This window comes from Mytilus galloprovincialis, chromosome 9, assembly GCF_965363235.1.
Source record: "Mytilus galloprovincialis chromosome 9, xbMytGall1.hap1.1, whole genome shotgun sequence".
In the NCBI taxonomy this organism is placed as follows: domain Eukaryota; kingdom Metazoa; phylum Mollusca; class Bivalvia; order Mytilida; family Mytilidae; genus Mytilus; species Mytilus galloprovincialis.
The window spans coordinates 72,328,540-72,348,455 of NC_134846.1; the positions used below are offsets into that span (position 1 = coordinate 72,328,540).

The following is a 19,916-nucleotide window of genomic DNA, read 5'->3' on the forward strand; positions in this document are numbered from 1 at the left end:
AAAAAAATCCATAATAAATCGAGGTCATGTGTTTGGAAAATGACAAACTCTTAGAAGAACCAGAACTCTTCAGAAGGGTTTCTGTGTGATCTATTGTAAGGGAAATAACCAGTTGCCCTATCCATTATACATTTGTTTTAGATTTGCTGTGTATACAATGCACCCTTTTCTTAGTCAATACACTTTTAACATATTGATACATTCTTAACCTTTTTCTTAATGTGCCTGTAATATTTTCTACAATCAACGAAGAATAAAAAAATCTATGGATTATAGAATCATAATTGTTTTTTAATATGATGCAAGATGACATTAACATATGAACTTTATAGCCTTATATGGCTATAATGTTCAATCTGAATAGAATCCAGGTCCTCTGTTTAAGCTTTGCTTACAAGGCTTTGACAACACTCAGTTTCACTTTCTGTTTTAAAGACCTTTTGGATCCTCTGGTTTTGTCGTAATGTCATTATGATACACACCTTCAGTAATTTGGAGGCTGAAACTTCATTGGCTGAAATAACAATTATTAGAACAGAAAGTAGAATGGAGTGTTGTCATATCGTGGACACAGGAATTGAATTATGTTACCATTTGAAACTAGAAAAATTAAACTCAAATTATTGTTTCTGTCCAAGATCACTCTGGTCTGATTACGTCAAGAACATCTAAAAATCTCAAAACTAAATCGCTGTGATTTGAAATAGAAAGGACTAAATACGAAATAAAGTATCTGCGAAAATAGATTGGTTGACAGTAAATAAAATGAACAAAAATTTAAAAATGATAATGGTCCTTTATTGACAGGAATACATATTGATATACATCTGTCTGTCAATAAACACTAAATACAACTGCTTTGATTAACTTTTATGGAATTTAAACCCAGTAAATAGACTGATGTAGAAAACAAGTTCCACATTGATTTAGAGTTGTCTAATTTGTCATTTTGAATTATAAATGATTTTGAAAAATAAAATAAATTATAATTGATGGTTATTTATCCCTTCAAAGGAATTTCAATGCAAAAACACAAAATGATTGTTGGGTCCTATCAATTAATTTGGATGCATGGTAGTGTGGGTGTTTTATAATTACAAAATCCTATCAATTAATTTGGATGCATGGTAGTGTGGGTGTTTTATAATTACAAAATCCTATCAATTAATTTGGATGCATGGTAGTGTGGATGTTTTACAATTACAAAATCCTATCAATTAATTTGGATGCATGGTAGTGTGGGTGTTTTATAATTACAAAATCCTATCAATTAATTTGGATGCATGGTAGTGTGGGTGTTTTACAATTACAAAATCCTATCTATTAATTTGGATGCATGGTAGTGTGGGTGTTTTATAATTACAAAATCCTATTAATTAATTTGGATGCATGGTAGTGTGGGTGTTTACAAAATCAAACAGATGAAACACTAGATAAGTGTCCAGTTCTTTCAGACAAAATATAATGCAGGGATGCATGGATGTTTAAAAATAACAAAACTTAATTGCTGAGACTTTAAATTAATGTGGGGTCCTCTCAGGCCATTTGGGATGCATATATCATAAGTGTTTACAGCTGACTTCCTAATGCTTGCAAAGTAAAATTTTGGTTGGCTTGCTTGCTTTGTTTGTATTATGGTTTATACAAGCTTTGTAAATAAGATTGACATCTTTAAACAATTAATATATATAGGCATAATTTAACCTGAATATATTATATTTGATTTTAATTGGGTGTTATCCTAATATGATTGTGCAATATACAAACAAAGCAAGCAAGCTTACCAAAGTTTTGCTCTACATGCAGTAGGAAATTAGCTGTAAGAACAATTTAAAATTCATCCAATAAGGTTGACATCCTGTTCCATTTTTATTATTTACAATTTTCTGTTCCAGAGTAAAGACACTTAAATCTTCATGCACTGATTATTTAAATGTAGATAGAGCTTTTTTTGGTGATTTTATTTAGACTATCTAATGCCTAAAGTGTGTAAAGGTTACACACTCTTAAGAGTTTAGCATTAGTCATAACATATGTATATTGAAAAAGTTTAATTGGTTTCTTATAGTAGCTTACTTAACAAACATCTTCAAATAAGATCATTCATATTCTGTAGCAAATCATAATCATAATAGTAATATTTATATCAATCTGTATGTTGTATTTTACTTTGCTTTTTTTCACTAATCTGTAAAGTGACCAGTTCAACTCTATTTCATTTCAAGGGGCTTTATTCTTGCACCTAACATAGCAGATGTTAATATTTGTTAACTGGTTTTAAGTAAATATACTAATAGTATTCTTTATTTTGACAAAGTGTTACTGGTATAAAATATTAATCCTAACTGGAATTTTGATGAAGGAAATTATTGGACAACTTATATAGGTATTTTATACTAATCTTACAATTTTGAAAAATTGAAGCCTGTTCTTTCATACTATTTCCCGAAACGGGTCCCTGTCCAATGGGGTTGGGAATAGATATTTTATCATAAGATTGATTTTTCCATGTTTTTTTTTTATTTTCAGAAACCTTAGCCATACACAGTTATCAACACTACCAGATAACATTTTTCAAGATGTTAAGTGCTTGAAAAATTTGTAAGTAGTCTGGATGGGTAGAAGTATGACAACATTCTTAAACATTTGTATACTGTGGAGTCACTTATTTATGTTGATATTAAAAAAAAAATGGTGTGGTATGAATACCAATGAAACAACTCTCCACAAGAGGCCAAATGATAAAAAAAATTATCAGCTATAGGTCACCAATTTTTTTAGGATATTTGATTTTATAGTTTTTTAAAATTCTGCATACAAGCATATAGAAAATTTGTAATTTGTTGAAAATTTTAATTTGCGATTCAATTATATCTAAGAAATTTATCAAAATCTGGAATTCTATGATAACATTGAATCCACAAATCATTTGTGCAAGGTCCAAGTTTGTGGTGTCTGTTGTTTTGAAAATATTAAAATGAGTTTTTCCTGCATTGTACAGCTTATAGTCCCAAACATGTTTATATATGAGTAACAAGGTATTAATCAGATGTAGTCAGTATGTTGTTTTTTCTCAATTGAAATGAAGCTTTCTTTGGTGCATAGTTCTGTGAAGGTTAGTTTTCTATATCCATTTTAAAATATGTTGTCTTATGATAAGAAAAAAATATTTTGTTTGGTAAATGTGCTGTTCTTTATTCAATGAACTAGCTTTACTTTTAGTATAGGGGATAAGACAACAACCCTGTAGTTCATGTAACCACAACAAATATTTGTCACCAATGGTCACGAAAACATCATTCATTATAAGCATATCAGTCATAAAAATACATTCTATGGTTTTCAATATTACTAAGCATTTATGTTTGCCATTACAAAATTATAAAACTTTATCATGTTAATATGGGACTTTTCAACTATGGGTGAAATTCATTAGACATATTAACCCCTTAAGTATTATCTTAATTCCTTATATCATCACTTTCACAATTTTGTAAACTCCTTCATTTAATCATTTAACACAAAAAGGATCATATCAAATTGTCGTCTGAAAAATAGAACTATTCTTTTTCAGGGATTTAAGCTGGAATAATTTTAGTGTTGTTATAGATGTTTTCAAAACATTAGGATGTTTAGAAGTAGTGTAAGTATTATTATTATAAAAATGAAACTTTTTTCATCAACCATGGTTACCTCACCTTAGTAAGATATCTACTTTTCATAGCCATGTGCAGTAAGAGGCATATTAAATAACATTTTATTCAAATTAATAGAAAGTTTCATCAAATGCAAAAACAAATACATTTCTTTGATAATCTTGTCAACTTTTCTAGTTAAACTACACAAAATCGTGCTACTGACCAATTAAATGTTATTCATGCAGTAGCTCTTGCAAGTGGGAGGTAACTCATATGAAATGAAAAAAGTAAATATAATTGAAAATTTGTTTCACAGTGAACCCTGCATTAGATGCACTTGGTTTGCAACATAGTATGTTGTTAATGTATTTTATATTAGAGCTTTATATATATATAATATCAGTCAAATATGAAGTATGAAATTTGTGGTATTGTGAGCACGCAAGCACAGAACATATATGTTGCCTAATTTCAAGTAGAACACGTTGTAGAACATGTTTTTATTATAGTTTTAAAGAGTTCTAAATAAAATTAAGAATTTCAAAAAGATTTCAAAAAGAAGTTACGCTATACCATTTAATGGTAGTTCAGCATTAATATTTTTGAATCAACCAAAAATAAGGCGTCATTGTTAAATATTTTTCATTTTGTTAATTGGAATTTCTATCTTATCGGTACTATGGAATGATAGCCTGAATATTGGTGAATTTTGTTCTCAGGAGATTTAAATATTGCGCAAGCTTATGAGTGAAATATATTGTACAAGTTGCTTTCTTTAAAAAAAGAAATGCAATCGTAAACCCAAATGCTTGTTTGGCATTATATATATATTAGATAATTGTTTAATAAAGATGTATTGTTTTATATTACTTTTGTTGTGCATAAGAATTAGAAACTGACATTGCCTGTTTACCTAATGTAATACCGGCTTCACACATCAACGTATAGATCCGACGTACGTCGGCCGTGGTAAAAAAATCATGCACGCTTCCAATACGCTAGTAAATTTGATGCATTCAACCTGTCAATCATATCTGTATCGTGTGCACAACGACCTAAAACGAGTATTGGGTGTGCGTAAAGCGTACCTATGCGTTTCTCCTAGTCTTTCTACATTCCCGACTGCAGGTCTGTCTATATGTGAATGTTTGTCAATAAGTCTGTCACAATTCGCCCGTCTGTTTACATGTTTACCAGTCCGTCTATGCCCACTGGTTCGTCTACATGTTCACTAGCTTTGAAATAGCTTTCGGTAAGTGCGATTATTTCAGTGATTTGTGTCTATTGTTTTTATGTAAGTGATTATTGTGCACCTTACCCATATTTTTAGGGACGCGAATTGCAACTGATATTTTACAGTTTTTTTCTTGCGACGTGTTGTCCTTATGGTTTGGTTCATTAGGGAGTGTTGGGTTTATGGCCACCACATTGTTTATGTACCAATGTCCATTCTAAAGCCAGGAACATGTAGTACAGTGGTTGTTGTTCATAATTCATGTCGGTCAAGTTTTTTTCGTAAATTATTTTGTTATCAATAAGGCTATTTGATTTTTGTTTTTAAATCTTAATGGTCGGGGCATTTAATAGCCTATACTAAATAGATTTTTTTTTTCATTTTTGGAGGCCGCTCGGTGGCCTTTAAAGACTTACTACCACGTCATTGTAACTCTGGTTGATACTTGTATCATTAGTGCTGGACCATGGTCGATCCTATGCACCTTTGAGGCAGGCGGGATAATTTTGTAGATCTTGTACAGCTCAAACTAATGGGAGTAGTTCCTGTACTTCTATGTCTTGTCCCATGTTGCATGGTTGGAGAGGGTGTAATATCTTCTGTAGGTTTGATGAAGTTTCACCCGTATCGGACTTCTTCTCCTTAATGAAAGCTTTAAGGCGACGAATATTTTTGTATGCAATGTGCCCTTAACGTGTCTCAAACTTATCTGTCGTGCAGAGTGTATATTATGTACGTGCAGTTTACAGGTATACGCTTGACAAACGCTTGAGCTGAATGAAATTTTTTATGTTCCATTAAAATTTTCCTGAAGGAAAAGCGTTCACCAAGCGTATACCTTTGCTTTTCGACGTACTTCAGACTTATGGAACGCGGGTTTAAATGCTTGCGTAGCGTTCCTCTGGTGAGCAACTAAGTTACGCATACGATGATACGGACTTTGTTAATTTTCTTTTTTGACTGATTATTTTACATTGTCTTTTCGGGGCCTTTTATAGCCCACTATGCGGTACGTGCTTTGTCTGTTGTTGAAGGCCGTACGGAGACCCATAGTTTGTACTTCTGTGTTATTTTCGTTTCTTTTAGATAGTTGTCTCATTGACACCAAACCATATCTTCTTTTTTATATTCGATATCTTATCGCCGACCTGGTTAAGTCTGCTAAAAATGCATCCATGATTCATTTTTAGGTTATCAGTCGTAATGAAAGTGGCACATTTAATTCGTAGTTTCATTGCTTGAAGCAGAGACATATAATACAATTGCAGAGCAAAAGCAGAGACATATAATACAATTGTATTATATGTCTCTGCTTGAAGTATCATTTCTTACATCTGCATGGTCAAATGTGTATTTTTTTAAAACAAATTTTAGATTTAGATTTCAGTCACGGTTATTTCCCCCCTTTTCATATTGAATATCTATACTTATCAGTCGCATTTTAATGACGAAAAGGATTCAGAGGTTATTATGTGACCTCCTTGTTTTAAATAACTTTAAATTTGCAATATTAATGAAATAGATACGGACATAACTTTCATAATTAATTTTAACGTTATTTTCAATTAGAGGAATTTTTTTTTGAAAAATCCTCGTTTTTACACCTATTTGAGGCACGAATTTATGATTCCCATGTCCTTGGTCTATCCTAGACGTAAAATTTCAAAAAGTGCTAATACTTTTTTAAAGATTTTATTTTTAATTGTTCTCGTTCAAAATATTTTATTTTTTCATTTTTACTATTTTTTTTATTAAAGTTGCAACATTTAACAAACAAAAAAAACAACTGTAATTTAATCATATGCAAGAAAGACTTCCCTTTAATTTCAGTATAAAAAACATGTACATCTTCACTTAACGTAAAATCTAAAATAAAATGCTACTAAAACTCTTTCTAAATATTTTATTTTTAATTATTCTCGTTCAGAATATAAAGCGCATTGTTTACATGAAATCTTATCTCATATCTAGCACAGCTGGTTACATCGTTTGGCTAATTAAAATACTACGCATGTAGGTTAATATTAGCAGCTTGTAATCGTGTGCAAGAAAGTATTATATAAATTTCAGATCATACGTAAAATATCTCTATAGCAACTGAAGATGCTAATGCATATTCAACAGATTAGTAAGCTATTGCGCATGCATTTGAAAAGTGGTCATAGCTATTGCGCATGTATTTGAAAGGTGGTCATGGAAAGAACAGAAGTGTTCCGAATAACATCCGGTGTTCCGAAAGACTACATCACTCGTCCAATATATACTGCGTAAACCCTCAGGGGTTTACGCAATAAGGGATACTATTCAACAGTGTTCAGACAATAATATTGAATAGCAAAACTTAAAATATCTGTTCAAAAATATTTTTGTCACAAATGATGTCACTAATTTTAAAGTTTTTTTTAGCACTAGTGCAATAGGCCGTATTATTGCATGCCAATGTTTGAATTCTTTCTGTATGAAACATGTTGTTACTATACAATAAATAATGTGTTTGCAGCAAACATACTGAATAAAGGTTTCACTAATGATATGTAAAATTATTTTGAATAATGGTTTGTTTATTATACAAACAATATTGTTTTCACAGTAAGCTTGGAGGAAATGCTTTTGCAAGTGTTGGATCTATTCAATTAGATTTTAATGAGTTGAGAAATTTAGTTGAGTTGTAAGTAAACTGGTGAAATTGTTCTATGTAGAAATAACTGACTAAAACAGGTGGTAGTTTTTATTTTTTTCACTTCTCTCCTTTAATTACCCTTAATCTTGATCTTAATTCTTACTATATTATGGCTAAGTTCTTTGCCACTTCATTGTTTTCCTAAGAGCAATAAGTGCACAGTAAAATTAATGCATATGGTATTACTGTTAACTTAATGGCATGAACTTATATATTAGTAGACCTTATTATTTATAGTCCTTTCTAGAAATACATTTACAGTCTAAACTTGTTTCATATTTATAAAGGTTTTGTCCTTTGGGCAAAGTTATGATTTAAATGAACTTATAATTTTGATTTAGGAGGCTTGATTTTATTTTTGCTTATTCCTTTTTGCATCACGTTTTTAGTTGACAGAAAGTAGACTGACTTACATCTTGCATATTTTCTTTCATTTTGTCTTTATTATATAAAAAAATCCCTTGGAGCGGATGCTTATTTGTGAAACAGTTACTAACTAACATATTTCTTTTATAATTCTGTATATATAAGGTGTTGGTTTAGTGCATTTTTACAATAAGAAAGCAAACATGGTATTATCATCATTACAAAATCTCTTTGTTTTATTGTGTTATCACATTAACAAATATTTTTAGCAGCCCATCCATTGTCCTGGAAAGGGAGATAATTCATACAAAATCTATGAAAAATACATTTTTGACAAAGGCAATATTTTGCTTTTCAGCTCACCTGGCCCTTAGTGAGCTTTTTTCACCACTTGGCGTCTGTCGTCTGTCGTCGTCTGTGTCCTTCGTCGTCGGCGTTAACTTTTTACATTTTGAACTTCTTCTAGAGAACCACTGAATGGAATGAAACCAAACCTAGTATGAATGTTCCTATTAAGGTGTTGACCAAGTGTTGTTACTTTGTAGCCGAATCATCATCCAAGATGGCGGCCAGCAGGGGGTCTTAGTTTAACATAGGACCCTATTGGAAATGCATACAAATGACTTCTTTTAGAGAACCACAGAATGGAATGAAACTAAACCTAGTATGAATGTGCCTAATGAGGTGCTGACCAAGTGTTGTTGCTTTGTAGCCGATCCATCATCCAAGATGGCCGCCAGCGGGGGGCTTAGTTTAACATAGGACCCTACGGGAAATACATACAAATGACTTCTTTTAGAGAACCACTGAATGGAAAGAAACCATACATAGCATGAATGTTCCTGATGAGATGTTGACTAAGTGTTGTTACTTTGTAGCTGATCCATCATCCAAGATGGCCTCCAGCGGGGGGGGGGCTTAGTTTAACATAGGACCCTATGGGAAATGCATACAAATTACTTCTTTTAGAGAACCACTGAATGGAATGAAACCAAACATAGCATGAATGTTCCTGATGAGATGTTGACCAAGTGTTGTTACTTTGTAGCTGATCCATCATCCAAGATGGCCTCCAGCGAGGGGCTTAGTTTAACACAGGACCCTTTGGGAAATACATACAAATTTCATCTTTTAAAGAACCACTGAATTGAATGAAACCAAACATAGCATAAATGTTCCTTTCCTAATGAGGTGCTGGCCAAGTGTTGTTACTTTGTAGCCAAATTTTATCTTTTTTTATATGATTTCAAAAACCCAGGTAGAGTCAGGTGAGCGATACAGGCTCTTGAGAACCTCTAGTTAGAGATTATATCTTTTCTTTGGGGGGTAAAAAGGGTATAAGTAGGATACTACTTCCATCAAGAAGGCCTTATTGTACCTATTATTCACCCACATGTTTAAGAAATACATATTAACATAAATAATGGTATAGTACATTTATTTTACTCCTTATTTCTGATATTTCTGATTTTATAATAATAGTACATGTACATGTAATTGGAATTATTTTGGACAAATTTAAAATGAATGTGAGCATGTCCTATATTTTGTTATTATTTTAATTGGGAAGAATTACGGTAAAAGTTTTAATCTGAGGGTATTAACAAGTTTAAGATACCAAAAGAGTTGTATAATCCTGTATTTTAAATGAGTTGAATAGACTGACCTAGATTGTTGTGAATATTAATTATAATGTATTATTTCTTTGTAGAGATATTAGCCATAACAAGTTCACCACGTTCCAAACCAATGTATTAAGTTCACTGTCAAGTTTACAAAAATTGTAAGTTAAATATCACAAAGCTCAATTACTGTTATGCACAGAAATCTCAATAAAAAGTAATGCTGACACACAAAAATTCAAAGTCAGAAATGATACTTTCCTATAGCACTTCACCTCCCTAGTGTCTTCCATAAGTCAGTCATAAAACAAACAAAAGATATGGTCAGCCCAAGAGATTGCTGTACAAACCTAAAAATAAAATAGTCTTTTCTAAATAATTATAGCACACATAGCATAATCACAAAATCTACGAAAATTAGTTAACAATGAAAAATGTTGAATCCATGCTAAATCTTATGTGGATTTGAATGTCAAAATTTTCAAACAAATGGAAGTTATTAACAACCTTGACTGGCTATACAGCCCTCGCACAGTCGGCAAAATATTCATACATCAAGTGATACATTTTCATGCATGCATATATAGATGTAAATGAACACCACAGGTCCAATCAATAGTAAACTATTTAAATATATAAATGAACACAATAATTCTTTAAGGTGGTTGATGATTTACATTTTGTTTCTGATTTGGCAAACCATCAAGTAAATTGTGTTTTTTTTTATATCTTCCGAATTCTGCATGTTGGTGTTTAGAATTTTTTATCTGGTAGTTAATGTTCAAATTTTATTTAGGAATTGTATTTATATACAACTGCTTCAAGACCGTTGATTCATAAATCCTTGTATCCTCATTTTTATTTATCGGGCATTCCATTTTATTATACATAATAACCTACTCTTGTACTTACAGAAATATAGCAAACAATCCATTTGACTGCACTTGTGATTTATTGTCTTTCCGTAACGAACTAGTCACGCTTGAAACATCAAATGTGGAATTTGAAGATAGAAATGATGTCAACTGTTCCAATGCTCCGTCTGTCAACCTCCTGGATCAGGCATCAGAAAGGTTTTGGTGTAAGCATGAACTATATAATCTCTATTATGAATGATTGGCGTGCATTGAAATCTATGCATACAAATATATTATTATTATAGCATGCTGGATAAAAAATCTTGAACAAAAGTAGAATCTAGCCAGATAATTTTCATTTTAGAATTTTTGTTCAAGGTTTTCTTATATAATCATGATAATATAGCAATGAAATAAGGAGTTCTATAAATTATATTAATTATATAGTTGTATAGTTAATGCATGTACATCTAGTTTGATTTCTCTGTTATTTCATTGCTACAATATAAATAAGATATGTAAATATGCACAAAATAATGATTCAAATATATAAACTGACATCACTTTCCCTATAAAAAAAGTTTCCACATTAAAAAAAAATAATCACTGTTTTTCCTTTAAAGCGTTTTGTGGTCATTATTAGACATGTTTAATTATCGTTTTTAAATTGTTTTTTTCACTCTTTGATAGACTTAAGTAGCTTATAAACTTGTTGGCTCTAGGAAACATATCCACTTAAGATGATAGAATAACTAGAATGTTGATAGTTCCAACAGGTAAAATAACTTGTTTATAACTTGGTATAATAATTGGGTTGAAGAAATTTATTTTTGTCAGTGGATTATTTCTGATTTTTTAAAGTATTGCATATTTATTTACTTTTATTACAAAAGAAGATCAAGATTTTACCATTCTGACCTTCTTTTCCCCTTAAAACTTTGAAATTGAAATTCAGAAACCTGTGAAAAATAATAATTCATATAGGAGAAATATTATATAAACCTGGGAAAAGGGAAATAACTCCAAATGTTAAAGATTTTTTTTTATATAAAAAAAATTGTAATGCGCTATATTTCTAAAGCCAGCAAGTAAAAGTAATTTGAATAGCACTAGTTTTAATGATAAATCCATAAAATTGTAGCTTGCCAACATTCCATCCAGCGCCGATCTCTTGGCGGTTATGCAACTGCAGGTTATAAATTTATTTGGTTTGAAATTGTGGTGCTGGCCATAAGTTTGTCCTAAAACTATTTTATGCAACAAAGCAAATAACACGCAAAAGGGATTGGAGTAAATCAATTATAATTGGAATATCTTAACATGCTTTTGGTTGAATTTGATTTGGTTAATACTGATAATTTGATTGGTTAGTTTGTTGGATGGATGATATTTTTTTTTTATATAAAATCTATATAATTGATTGTTTATGTTTTATGTGTTTTAACACTGGTGCTGGGTTGAACAGAGTTTTATGTAGATGGCATAGGTGTAATTTGTTCACAGTCACATTTTTAACATTTTTTTCCTTCACACTTTTTGAATATTTAGTGATAAGTACAACACAATATCCCTTTCTTGAAATATATTACAGTCACAATATTTAATGCATTTGATTTATCTGAAAAATACATCCCAAATATGAAACTTAAATTAAAATATTTTTGTTTTATTAGCTTTCTTATCTGACTGGTACAATAAGACAAATATAAGTAAGTCCCTATGAATAAATACTGCAAACTTGGATATTTTTGCAACAAACTATTTTCACAGGGAATGTTTCAGCACATTTTACATTATCGTAGAAAATTTCCACGTTTGCAGTAACCAGAATATTTCATTGTGCTACGTACAAAATTTTCTGCTGGAAAACAATCTTCTAGGGATTGCCGTGCGTACATGTTTTGCAGCTTCCCACTGCTTCGTAAAAATATTGCATTAAATACTTGAATTGAATGAATAACAAGTTAGATTTTTTTGAATTTTTTGTAGACTTCACTTAGGTGTGACTAATTTAGACTTAAATATTTAAAAAATGTAGATTTTTTTTTTCGTATAAAAAAAAAGGGAAAGTAATACAATAATTTTCACTAAATACTCAAATAATACAAAAAATTCTGATTAAAGTTATAAGTATGATTAGATATCTAACCAACTAAGAAATATTAGATTATTCAGTTAAAATCCTTCCCATTTCCCCATTCCCTTCTCCTGACTAACAATATATATTCTGTCAGCTTTATTAACCCTGCTTCTGCTTAAAACTGACCAATCAACATCAAGCAAGATTACTAACACAAACAAGAATGTTTTTTATTTCAGCATTGTAGGAAAAAGATCAATTTTAAAAAGGCATAAAGTAATGTAAATAAATGGAATGTACTTTAAATGTCATTATGTTTTTTTACTATTTTCACATTTACATGAATGTGTACACTTTTGTGGTCTATTGTGAGTGCATGAAAAGTTTATTTGTAAAGTTCTTGAAAAATGCATTATAAGCTAAAATGTTATGCATGTGTTTTTAATGTTAAGAATATCGTTTGGTAATTGTTTTTGTTTGATTTGAAGATAAAAAGCTCTTTTAAAAAAGTAGATTTCCCAATTTATTTAGTTTGTAGTGATCCTCAATCCCAAATATTCATCCTACATTTACATCAAAAGACTCAATATATGAATTAATTGTTCTTAGAAATTCAATGAATAGTTTCTCTCAAGTCTTATCTAGAGTAATTTAAGTAAAAATTAGTCCTTGTAATAAATGTGATAGAAAAGAACTAGATATTTAAGTGAATTATTTTGTGATTGTTATTCAATGTTATTTTTATCAGTCTAACATCTCACATATAGTGCACATGTGTTCTCCCTGTTCTTTTATTATATGTATAAATTATGTAATAAATGTTCATATTTAATGCAATAAGATAAGCTTTCTTTAATAATGATGTGTTTACCTGTACTTGGGAAAAAAAAAAATTCAATCGATAGGGTTAGTGTTAATGTTAATTCTATTTTGGATAATTTTTTCAACTTTTATATCTTAAAATTTAAAACCCTATACCCAACAAAAATAAATTTTTCCTGTGTTTAAATGGTAAAAAGTTAAACTAGTAAATTTTCTTTCTTTCTTTTATTTGCTTCTTTGAAATAGTTTTTGTGGTAAAATTTTAGAAAAGATCAATATTGATGAAAAATTGAATTATTGAATTTTTATGGGAGAGCACGCTTGACAGTATAAAGATATGGCATAAGTTGTTAATGCTTTTATTAACTGACACAATAGTATAATTTGTATCACATATTATCACAAAGCATATCACAGAGATGCTTTTATATGTATGGCATTGTATGTAAATCAGCTTTTGTATAGAGTAAAAAAATAGAGAATGGAAGCAAAGAATTTGTCAAAAGGACAACAAGACGATCAAAGAGCAGAAAACAGTGAAAGATCACCAACGGGTCTTCAACGCAACGCAGTGAAAAAAAACCTCACTCAGAGGCGGCTTCAGCCAACCCAAATAATGTATACTTTTTAAGGAAATTGATTTCACACAAATTGTTTAAACATAATTGAAATAAGGAAAGTATTCTTCTATTGTGTTTGAAAAAAAAATCATTTCAGAAATCAGAAAATCAGAAACTTTTCAGATGGGACAAATTAACCCTCAACAATGGACTATTATAAACTATAGATAAACCTTTTCTACTTTCATATCCAAACACAATTATATTTAACTATGTTTAATTTGTCGTGGTTTAATATTGCTATTATTTTTTTTTTCAAAACCAATCGTAGCAATAGTTGACAATTTTTAAATGGAACCACCCTTAGGGTAATCCAGGCCATGTTTAAACCCTTTTACCAAGGCGGTCTCAAAGGGTTGCATAATTGGCATCATTTCAGAGTCTGTTCAGTCTCAGGCGGTCTCAAAGGGTTGCATAATTTGCATCATTTCAGAGTCAGTGTAAGCTATTGCAATCATTTGTATATCGTTAAACATGTTCATAAATGTTTTATCTGAAACCATATTTCTACGAAATCGCTATAAAAGTTCCACTTTTAACGATTATGAATTGGTTTAAAAATTAGGATTAACTTGCAAACCAAACATTGAAATAGTTCTAAAGTTTGAAGAGAATCTTCCATATAAATGTTCACACAATAGTGTAAAATTTTAATAGTTCTCTGTGGTAGAAATATACTTTCTTTTACCATAAAAGTAGCCTTTAGATGTGATTCATAAGTGTTTCATGTTTTTAATTTTTAATATAGATTAGACGATTGGTTTTCTAGTTTGAATGGTTTTACAATTTACACTAGTCATTTTTGGGGCCCTTTATAGCTTTCTGATCAGCGCGCTCAGCAAAGGCGCTGTGTTGAAGACAGTACTTTGACCTATATGGTTTACTTTTACAAATTGTGACTTGGATGGAGAGTTGTCTCATTGGCACTCATACAACATCTTCTTATATTTGTTTAGAAGTTTATTTACCTAATTTACAGGCTATTTATGTCCTACATCAAACCTAGGAACGTACACAAATAATGATGATTCAAAGGCTAATACTTGTGAGTCAGTGCACAACTCAGTTAAATGTAGTTTAATTTAATTGTATTTTATTATTTTGATTTTCAAAACATATTTTATAGCTTGTATTAAATTAGTTCAAATTGCACCACATTAGTTCACAAATAAAGATTTTAAATGTTATGGTAGATCATAAAGTATTCTGCAAGTCAAAACAAAAGATGGATTAGCTACAGGAAATATTAAGAAAAAATGTTTGGGGTAGAGAATTTTAGTAATGAAGCAATTCCAGAAATTACCAAATTGTTCTCAAATTTTGTGTTTTTCTACAAATAAATTTAATAAATCCACCACACATCGTCTGAATTGTTCTGTATGATTTAAATTTGATTTAAATCTCAATTGCTTCGCTTTTGGATTGAAGTTTAAACTTGCAGAATATTTAATGAATTATGTATTGATGTTAATTAATTTCTATAATTTTATTTTACTCTATGCCTTTTTAATTGATTTTTAATTTTCTATATTTTTAGTATGTTTTGTTTTGTTTTATTTTATGCTTGTTATTAACACTATTTCCTAACACATACAGCGTGTTCATCACATAAATCAAAACGTTCAACGCCAGCGTGGAAAAGTTATTGCAGTTCCTTGTCAACCACACATAGATTCTGTGTCGGTGAGTCAGTTGTTGGCACTTTTAACTGTGGTTTGTTCCCCCCTGTGTTGATGGGACTTTGTGGGAAAGCTATTTCTATCTTTAATATAGAGTCACAGCTTACTATTGCCCATCATTAGAGCTAGTTAATGATCTCTTTTCTAATCTTTTATCTCTCAACTTCTTGTTATTAGAAAAAAAATTGTTATGTATATTTTACTAAGGATGAACCTGGAGTGAAATATTCACAACAATATGAAAATACATGTATTTGTTATATTGTGATATAAGTATGAGATTCAATCAATATATTCAAGAATATTTGTAATTGATGTTATAGATTGTTAGATATTGTATAATTCTTTGCAACCAACACTATTTTGGTATTATATCTCAAGAAATCTTTATCCCCCTTCTGGAAATGTCTTGTCCCCCTTCTGGAAATGTCTTATCCCCTACAATGACTTGATTATTCTTGTTAATCTCAAACCAGTAATTAACTATGGTAAAACCTGGGTTAACATAAAGAGAAGAATTGAAATTTATAAAAACGAAATATGTTATTTTGCAAAAAATGTAGTTAATATTTGCACCCCTTTAACTTTTTTTATACAAGGGGTGGATTCAGGGGACAGGTTGTATATGAGGCATATGCTCACTTTTATTGTAGAATATTAGTGTGTTTTTTTCTCGCCTCCCCTTTTTGTTTTAATCAACATAGTTAAGATGCTGCCCTCATTTTTGTAAAGCTCTTGTGGGCTCCCCTTTTAAAAAAACTGAATCCTCACCTTAATGATAATTGTTTAATAGGCCATGTACGCATAAATTAGAATGATCAAGTCAGTATACAATCGGTGTCCCAGGGTACTCTTTTTCACTTCTCCTTGTGTGGTAGCTTTATAATGGGTATGGAATATGTCTAAGAGGATTTATAAAGAGGTAAGTTGTTATCTTACGATTATTACGGATAAAAAGAAATGGTGGTCATTTTTTAAAATGAGAATACTGTGGAATCATTATCATTTGTTGGATACCAATTGTAGTTGATTTCTTGGTTACAGTAGAACCACAAATTTAAATGCTCAACAAATTGCAAATTTACTATAAGTTTCTTTGCAAACTTTGGCAAAAACCATGAAATTAAATATCAACAATTATACAGGGATTCCTCAATCCACGAAAATTGGTACAATGAAAAGAAATGAATCTTTATCTTCATGTAAGATTATGATTTTTTGATCAGTTGGATAAGGATTCTGGGTAAAAGAAAAAATGTATGTGTATATAGAAATCTGATATGACAGGTTTGTAGGTAATTATGGTTGTTTCAATACTCATATTTTTATTTTATTTACCACATTAGATGCACATTTGTGTATTAACATTATATATGTATACATGTATCACATTTTCCCCATCCTTTACCAATATATTTATAGTTGATTTAAAAATAGCATTTAAAGCAAGTAAATATAATCCTCTTCATGATTTTTAAACTTTGGACTACCATTCTGTTCATGAAATAAGTTCACTGTTTTGTTTAGAGGGTTATATTGACTATATTGTAGTCCAGTTTTGGACAATTTTTTTTTATCGTAGTCCAGTTCTGGACTATCATACTTTAAAGTAGTGCTAGTTTATAGCTTATTGCAGAGGTGTAGGGTTTAGTGTGTGTTTTGCTTCAATTTGATTAAACTGAATTTAATTTATGATAAATTAATAGATTTTGAATGTGCTATAAAGTTTAAATTTCAGCTTACAACAAAAAAGGTTTCTTAAGTACATTTTGTACATGTATTATGGTAGGTTTGTCATCTTCAAGATTTTAAATGTCCTCTATCTATTGTCTATAAGCTACTAAATTTGAAAATAAATACAATACTATCATTTTACAGTATTTTTGATTGATTGATTGTTGGTTGCTTAACGCCCAGTGGCAAATAGTTCATGCATGTTCAGGACGATACAGTATTCTTGGAAATCTGTCTACAAAGGAAATAATATGACAAAAACTGTACTTTTTGGTTACCAAAATTGCCGTTATGTTGAAATTATCTGAAGACTACAGGAAGAGCTGTTGTCTTTGAAATCCTTATCTACGTGTTTTTAACTTACCGGTATATCTTAAAAACTATAACAGCTAGAGAAAAATTATATTTGAAAAATATCAGGGCATCAAAGATCTACCAAAGTCAGTCTTGAGCTGAAATTATCTGATTACTCATTGATGAGTTCTTGCGCTTGAGAACATCTTTTTTTAACAATTTGTATTGCAAAGATGAATTAAAACAAGAAAAAAGTTAAATTTCTAGAGTTCAACATGCAGTCTTCAATGATAGATGAGTGTTAATTAAAATGTCTGTGCCATTTGTCAAATGCCAACAAAACAGCAGCCAAAAAAGAACTTAAAGAGTTGACATGCAGTCTTTAACAATAGAAAAGTGTTACTGTGCCTATATCATATGTCAAAGTCAGAGTCTAGACAAATAGTAAAAACATTTAAGAGACACTACCAAAAAATTGACATGAACATTAATTTTTAAGAAATTTTTATTCTTTCTTGCAGAAAAAAAAGTTGTAAACTTTAAAGGATTAAATGTATTATTTCCTGTACATATATTCCCACGTATTAGATTGTGTATTTCTTGTCTGTAGGTCCTGGAAGACTTGGTTCCTGTTACTTTGATGCAGAGGACAAGGTCAAGTATGATGTTTTATTTACAAACACTGAAACTGCAACAGACAATCAAACTTGTATTGAGAAGTGTTTTGACAACAATTCAACATTTGGTATATTTGAAGACAGTTTATGTATGTGTGGATACAAACACATAGATCCAAGTAATGAATGTTGGTGTAACTTAAAGGCCTATGTTGATGGGAGTAACATGGCTTGTGTTGACTCATCATCAGCTAATATTGTCTATGTCAGTACTGTGTATCCTATCTCTGCGGGACTTACTATTGGTCCTTTTGATCGAGTAACGGCAGGACAAAGTCAAACATTTACAGCTGAAGTTCAGTTATCGACCATTGTTCAGTACATATGGACATTTGGTGACTCTGTTGAGACTACATCAGGAACGTCATCCAGCATGACATATACGATCAGCCACACATATGCAACAGCTGGGACTTACACCTTGACAGTTATGGCATGTACCACCAACTCAGCATGTGCCACCCTGTCTGTTTTAGTAGAGGTACGGCCCGTACTTTCATCAGACAGTATTGATATCACATGTCCGTCATCATCGCCATCCCTGTCATCAACAATAACGGTGACGGGAACCATCAGTGCTGGATATAATACAGAATACAAGTGGACTAAACTACCTACAGATAATGTCACAGCTATTACAGGTATGTGATATAAGTTTTAGATTTGAGGTATACACCACAGTCAAAGAATACAAGTCAAGTTGCAATTTTGAGGTATTATGAACCATATGATTACAAATGAAAAAAAGTGTACTTAAGATACCAGGTATTACAATGAAATTTGGAGAAAAAAAAATGGATGAACTTTTGATTTTCGATGTAAACTTCCGAAACAGCATATTATTAGTATATTTGATAGTATGGCTCTGAGTTATTCAGTTATTAAGACTTCTAACATTTTATATATTTCATTCTTGCTAGGATTTTCTATATGTTTATTAGTGAGAAACTCATTGGATTTGTATAATTTGTGGGACACAGTACCATATCTAGATCGAGACCATTTCAGATTACTCATATTTTATTGATTAGCCATAGAAATATTAAAATGATTTATCGTTTTTATACATTAATGACTATCATTGGTTAAATAAAAACAACGTTAGCTAGTGTTTTTATACATTAATGACTATCATTGGTTAAATAAAAACAACGTTAGCTAGTAACTTTCAATCAAATAAAATTGTCTGATTTTTTTTATTTTCAGAGGGCCAGTGTGATGCAACATGGGCCTTCTTTAGAGGTCGGTGCCTTCAACATCTATCATCTTCTTACACCTATAGTGGAGCCACATCAACTTGTAATGGTGGCCATTTACTGACTATACACTATGCACAGGAAATAACTGATGTCCTCAGCCAATATCCATGTATGTATTATGTGTTCTGTGTTGGATAGATATCAACATGAATATCAATTCATTTGTAAACTTGTTCCTGGTTTAAAAGATCTCTTTGTCTGTTTGAAAATTGAGTTGATATAAGAAGCCTAAAAAATAGAACAAAAGCCTTATTTTATTTCATATTTGAATGTTAAAAAATCAATAAAAATCTTATACATGTACATGGATATGTGCACTTGCATAAGGTGGATTTCTGTTTGAGGCAGCTCATG

The 19,916-nt window shown here is 30.6% G+C and overlaps 1 protein-coding gene across 9 annotated transcripts in view; it reads left to right on the top strand.

The window, feature by feature from the left end:
• LOC143045862 (polycystin-1-like) overlaps nucleotides 1-19,916 on the top strand; it is an 86,942-nt gene that overhangs the window by 28,552 nt on the left and 38,474 nt on the right. For 4 of the 9 annotated variants that reach the window (XM_076218668.1, XM_076218670.1, XM_076218669.1 and 1 more), the window contains 9 exons: nucleotides 2,530-2,601; nucleotides 3,575-3,643; nucleotides 7,463-7,540; nucleotides 9,630-9,701; nucleotides 10,455-10,621; nucleotides 12,071-12,106; nucleotides 15,516-15,602; nucleotides 18,237-18,944; nucleotides 19,510-19,671. In XM_076218668.1, the coding sequence (XP_076074783.1) occupies nucleotides 2,530-2,601; nucleotides 3,575-3,643; nucleotides 7,463-7,540; nucleotides 9,630-9,701; nucleotides 10,455-10,621; nucleotides 12,071-12,106; nucleotides 15,516-15,602; nucleotides 18,237-18,944; nucleotides 19,510-19,671 (1,451 nt within the window). Of the gene's footprint in view, nucleotides 1-2,529; nucleotides 2,602-3,574; nucleotides 3,644-7,462; nucleotides 7,541-9,629; nucleotides 9,702-10,454; nucleotides 10,622-11,538; nucleotides 11,590-12,070; nucleotides 12,107-15,515; nucleotides 15,603-18,236; nucleotides 18,945-19,509; nucleotides 19,672-19,916 lie in introns of all 9 variants that reach the window. The other 5 variants (XM_076218672.1, XM_076218675.1, XM_076218671.1 and 2 more) reach the window with 5 other exon arrangements.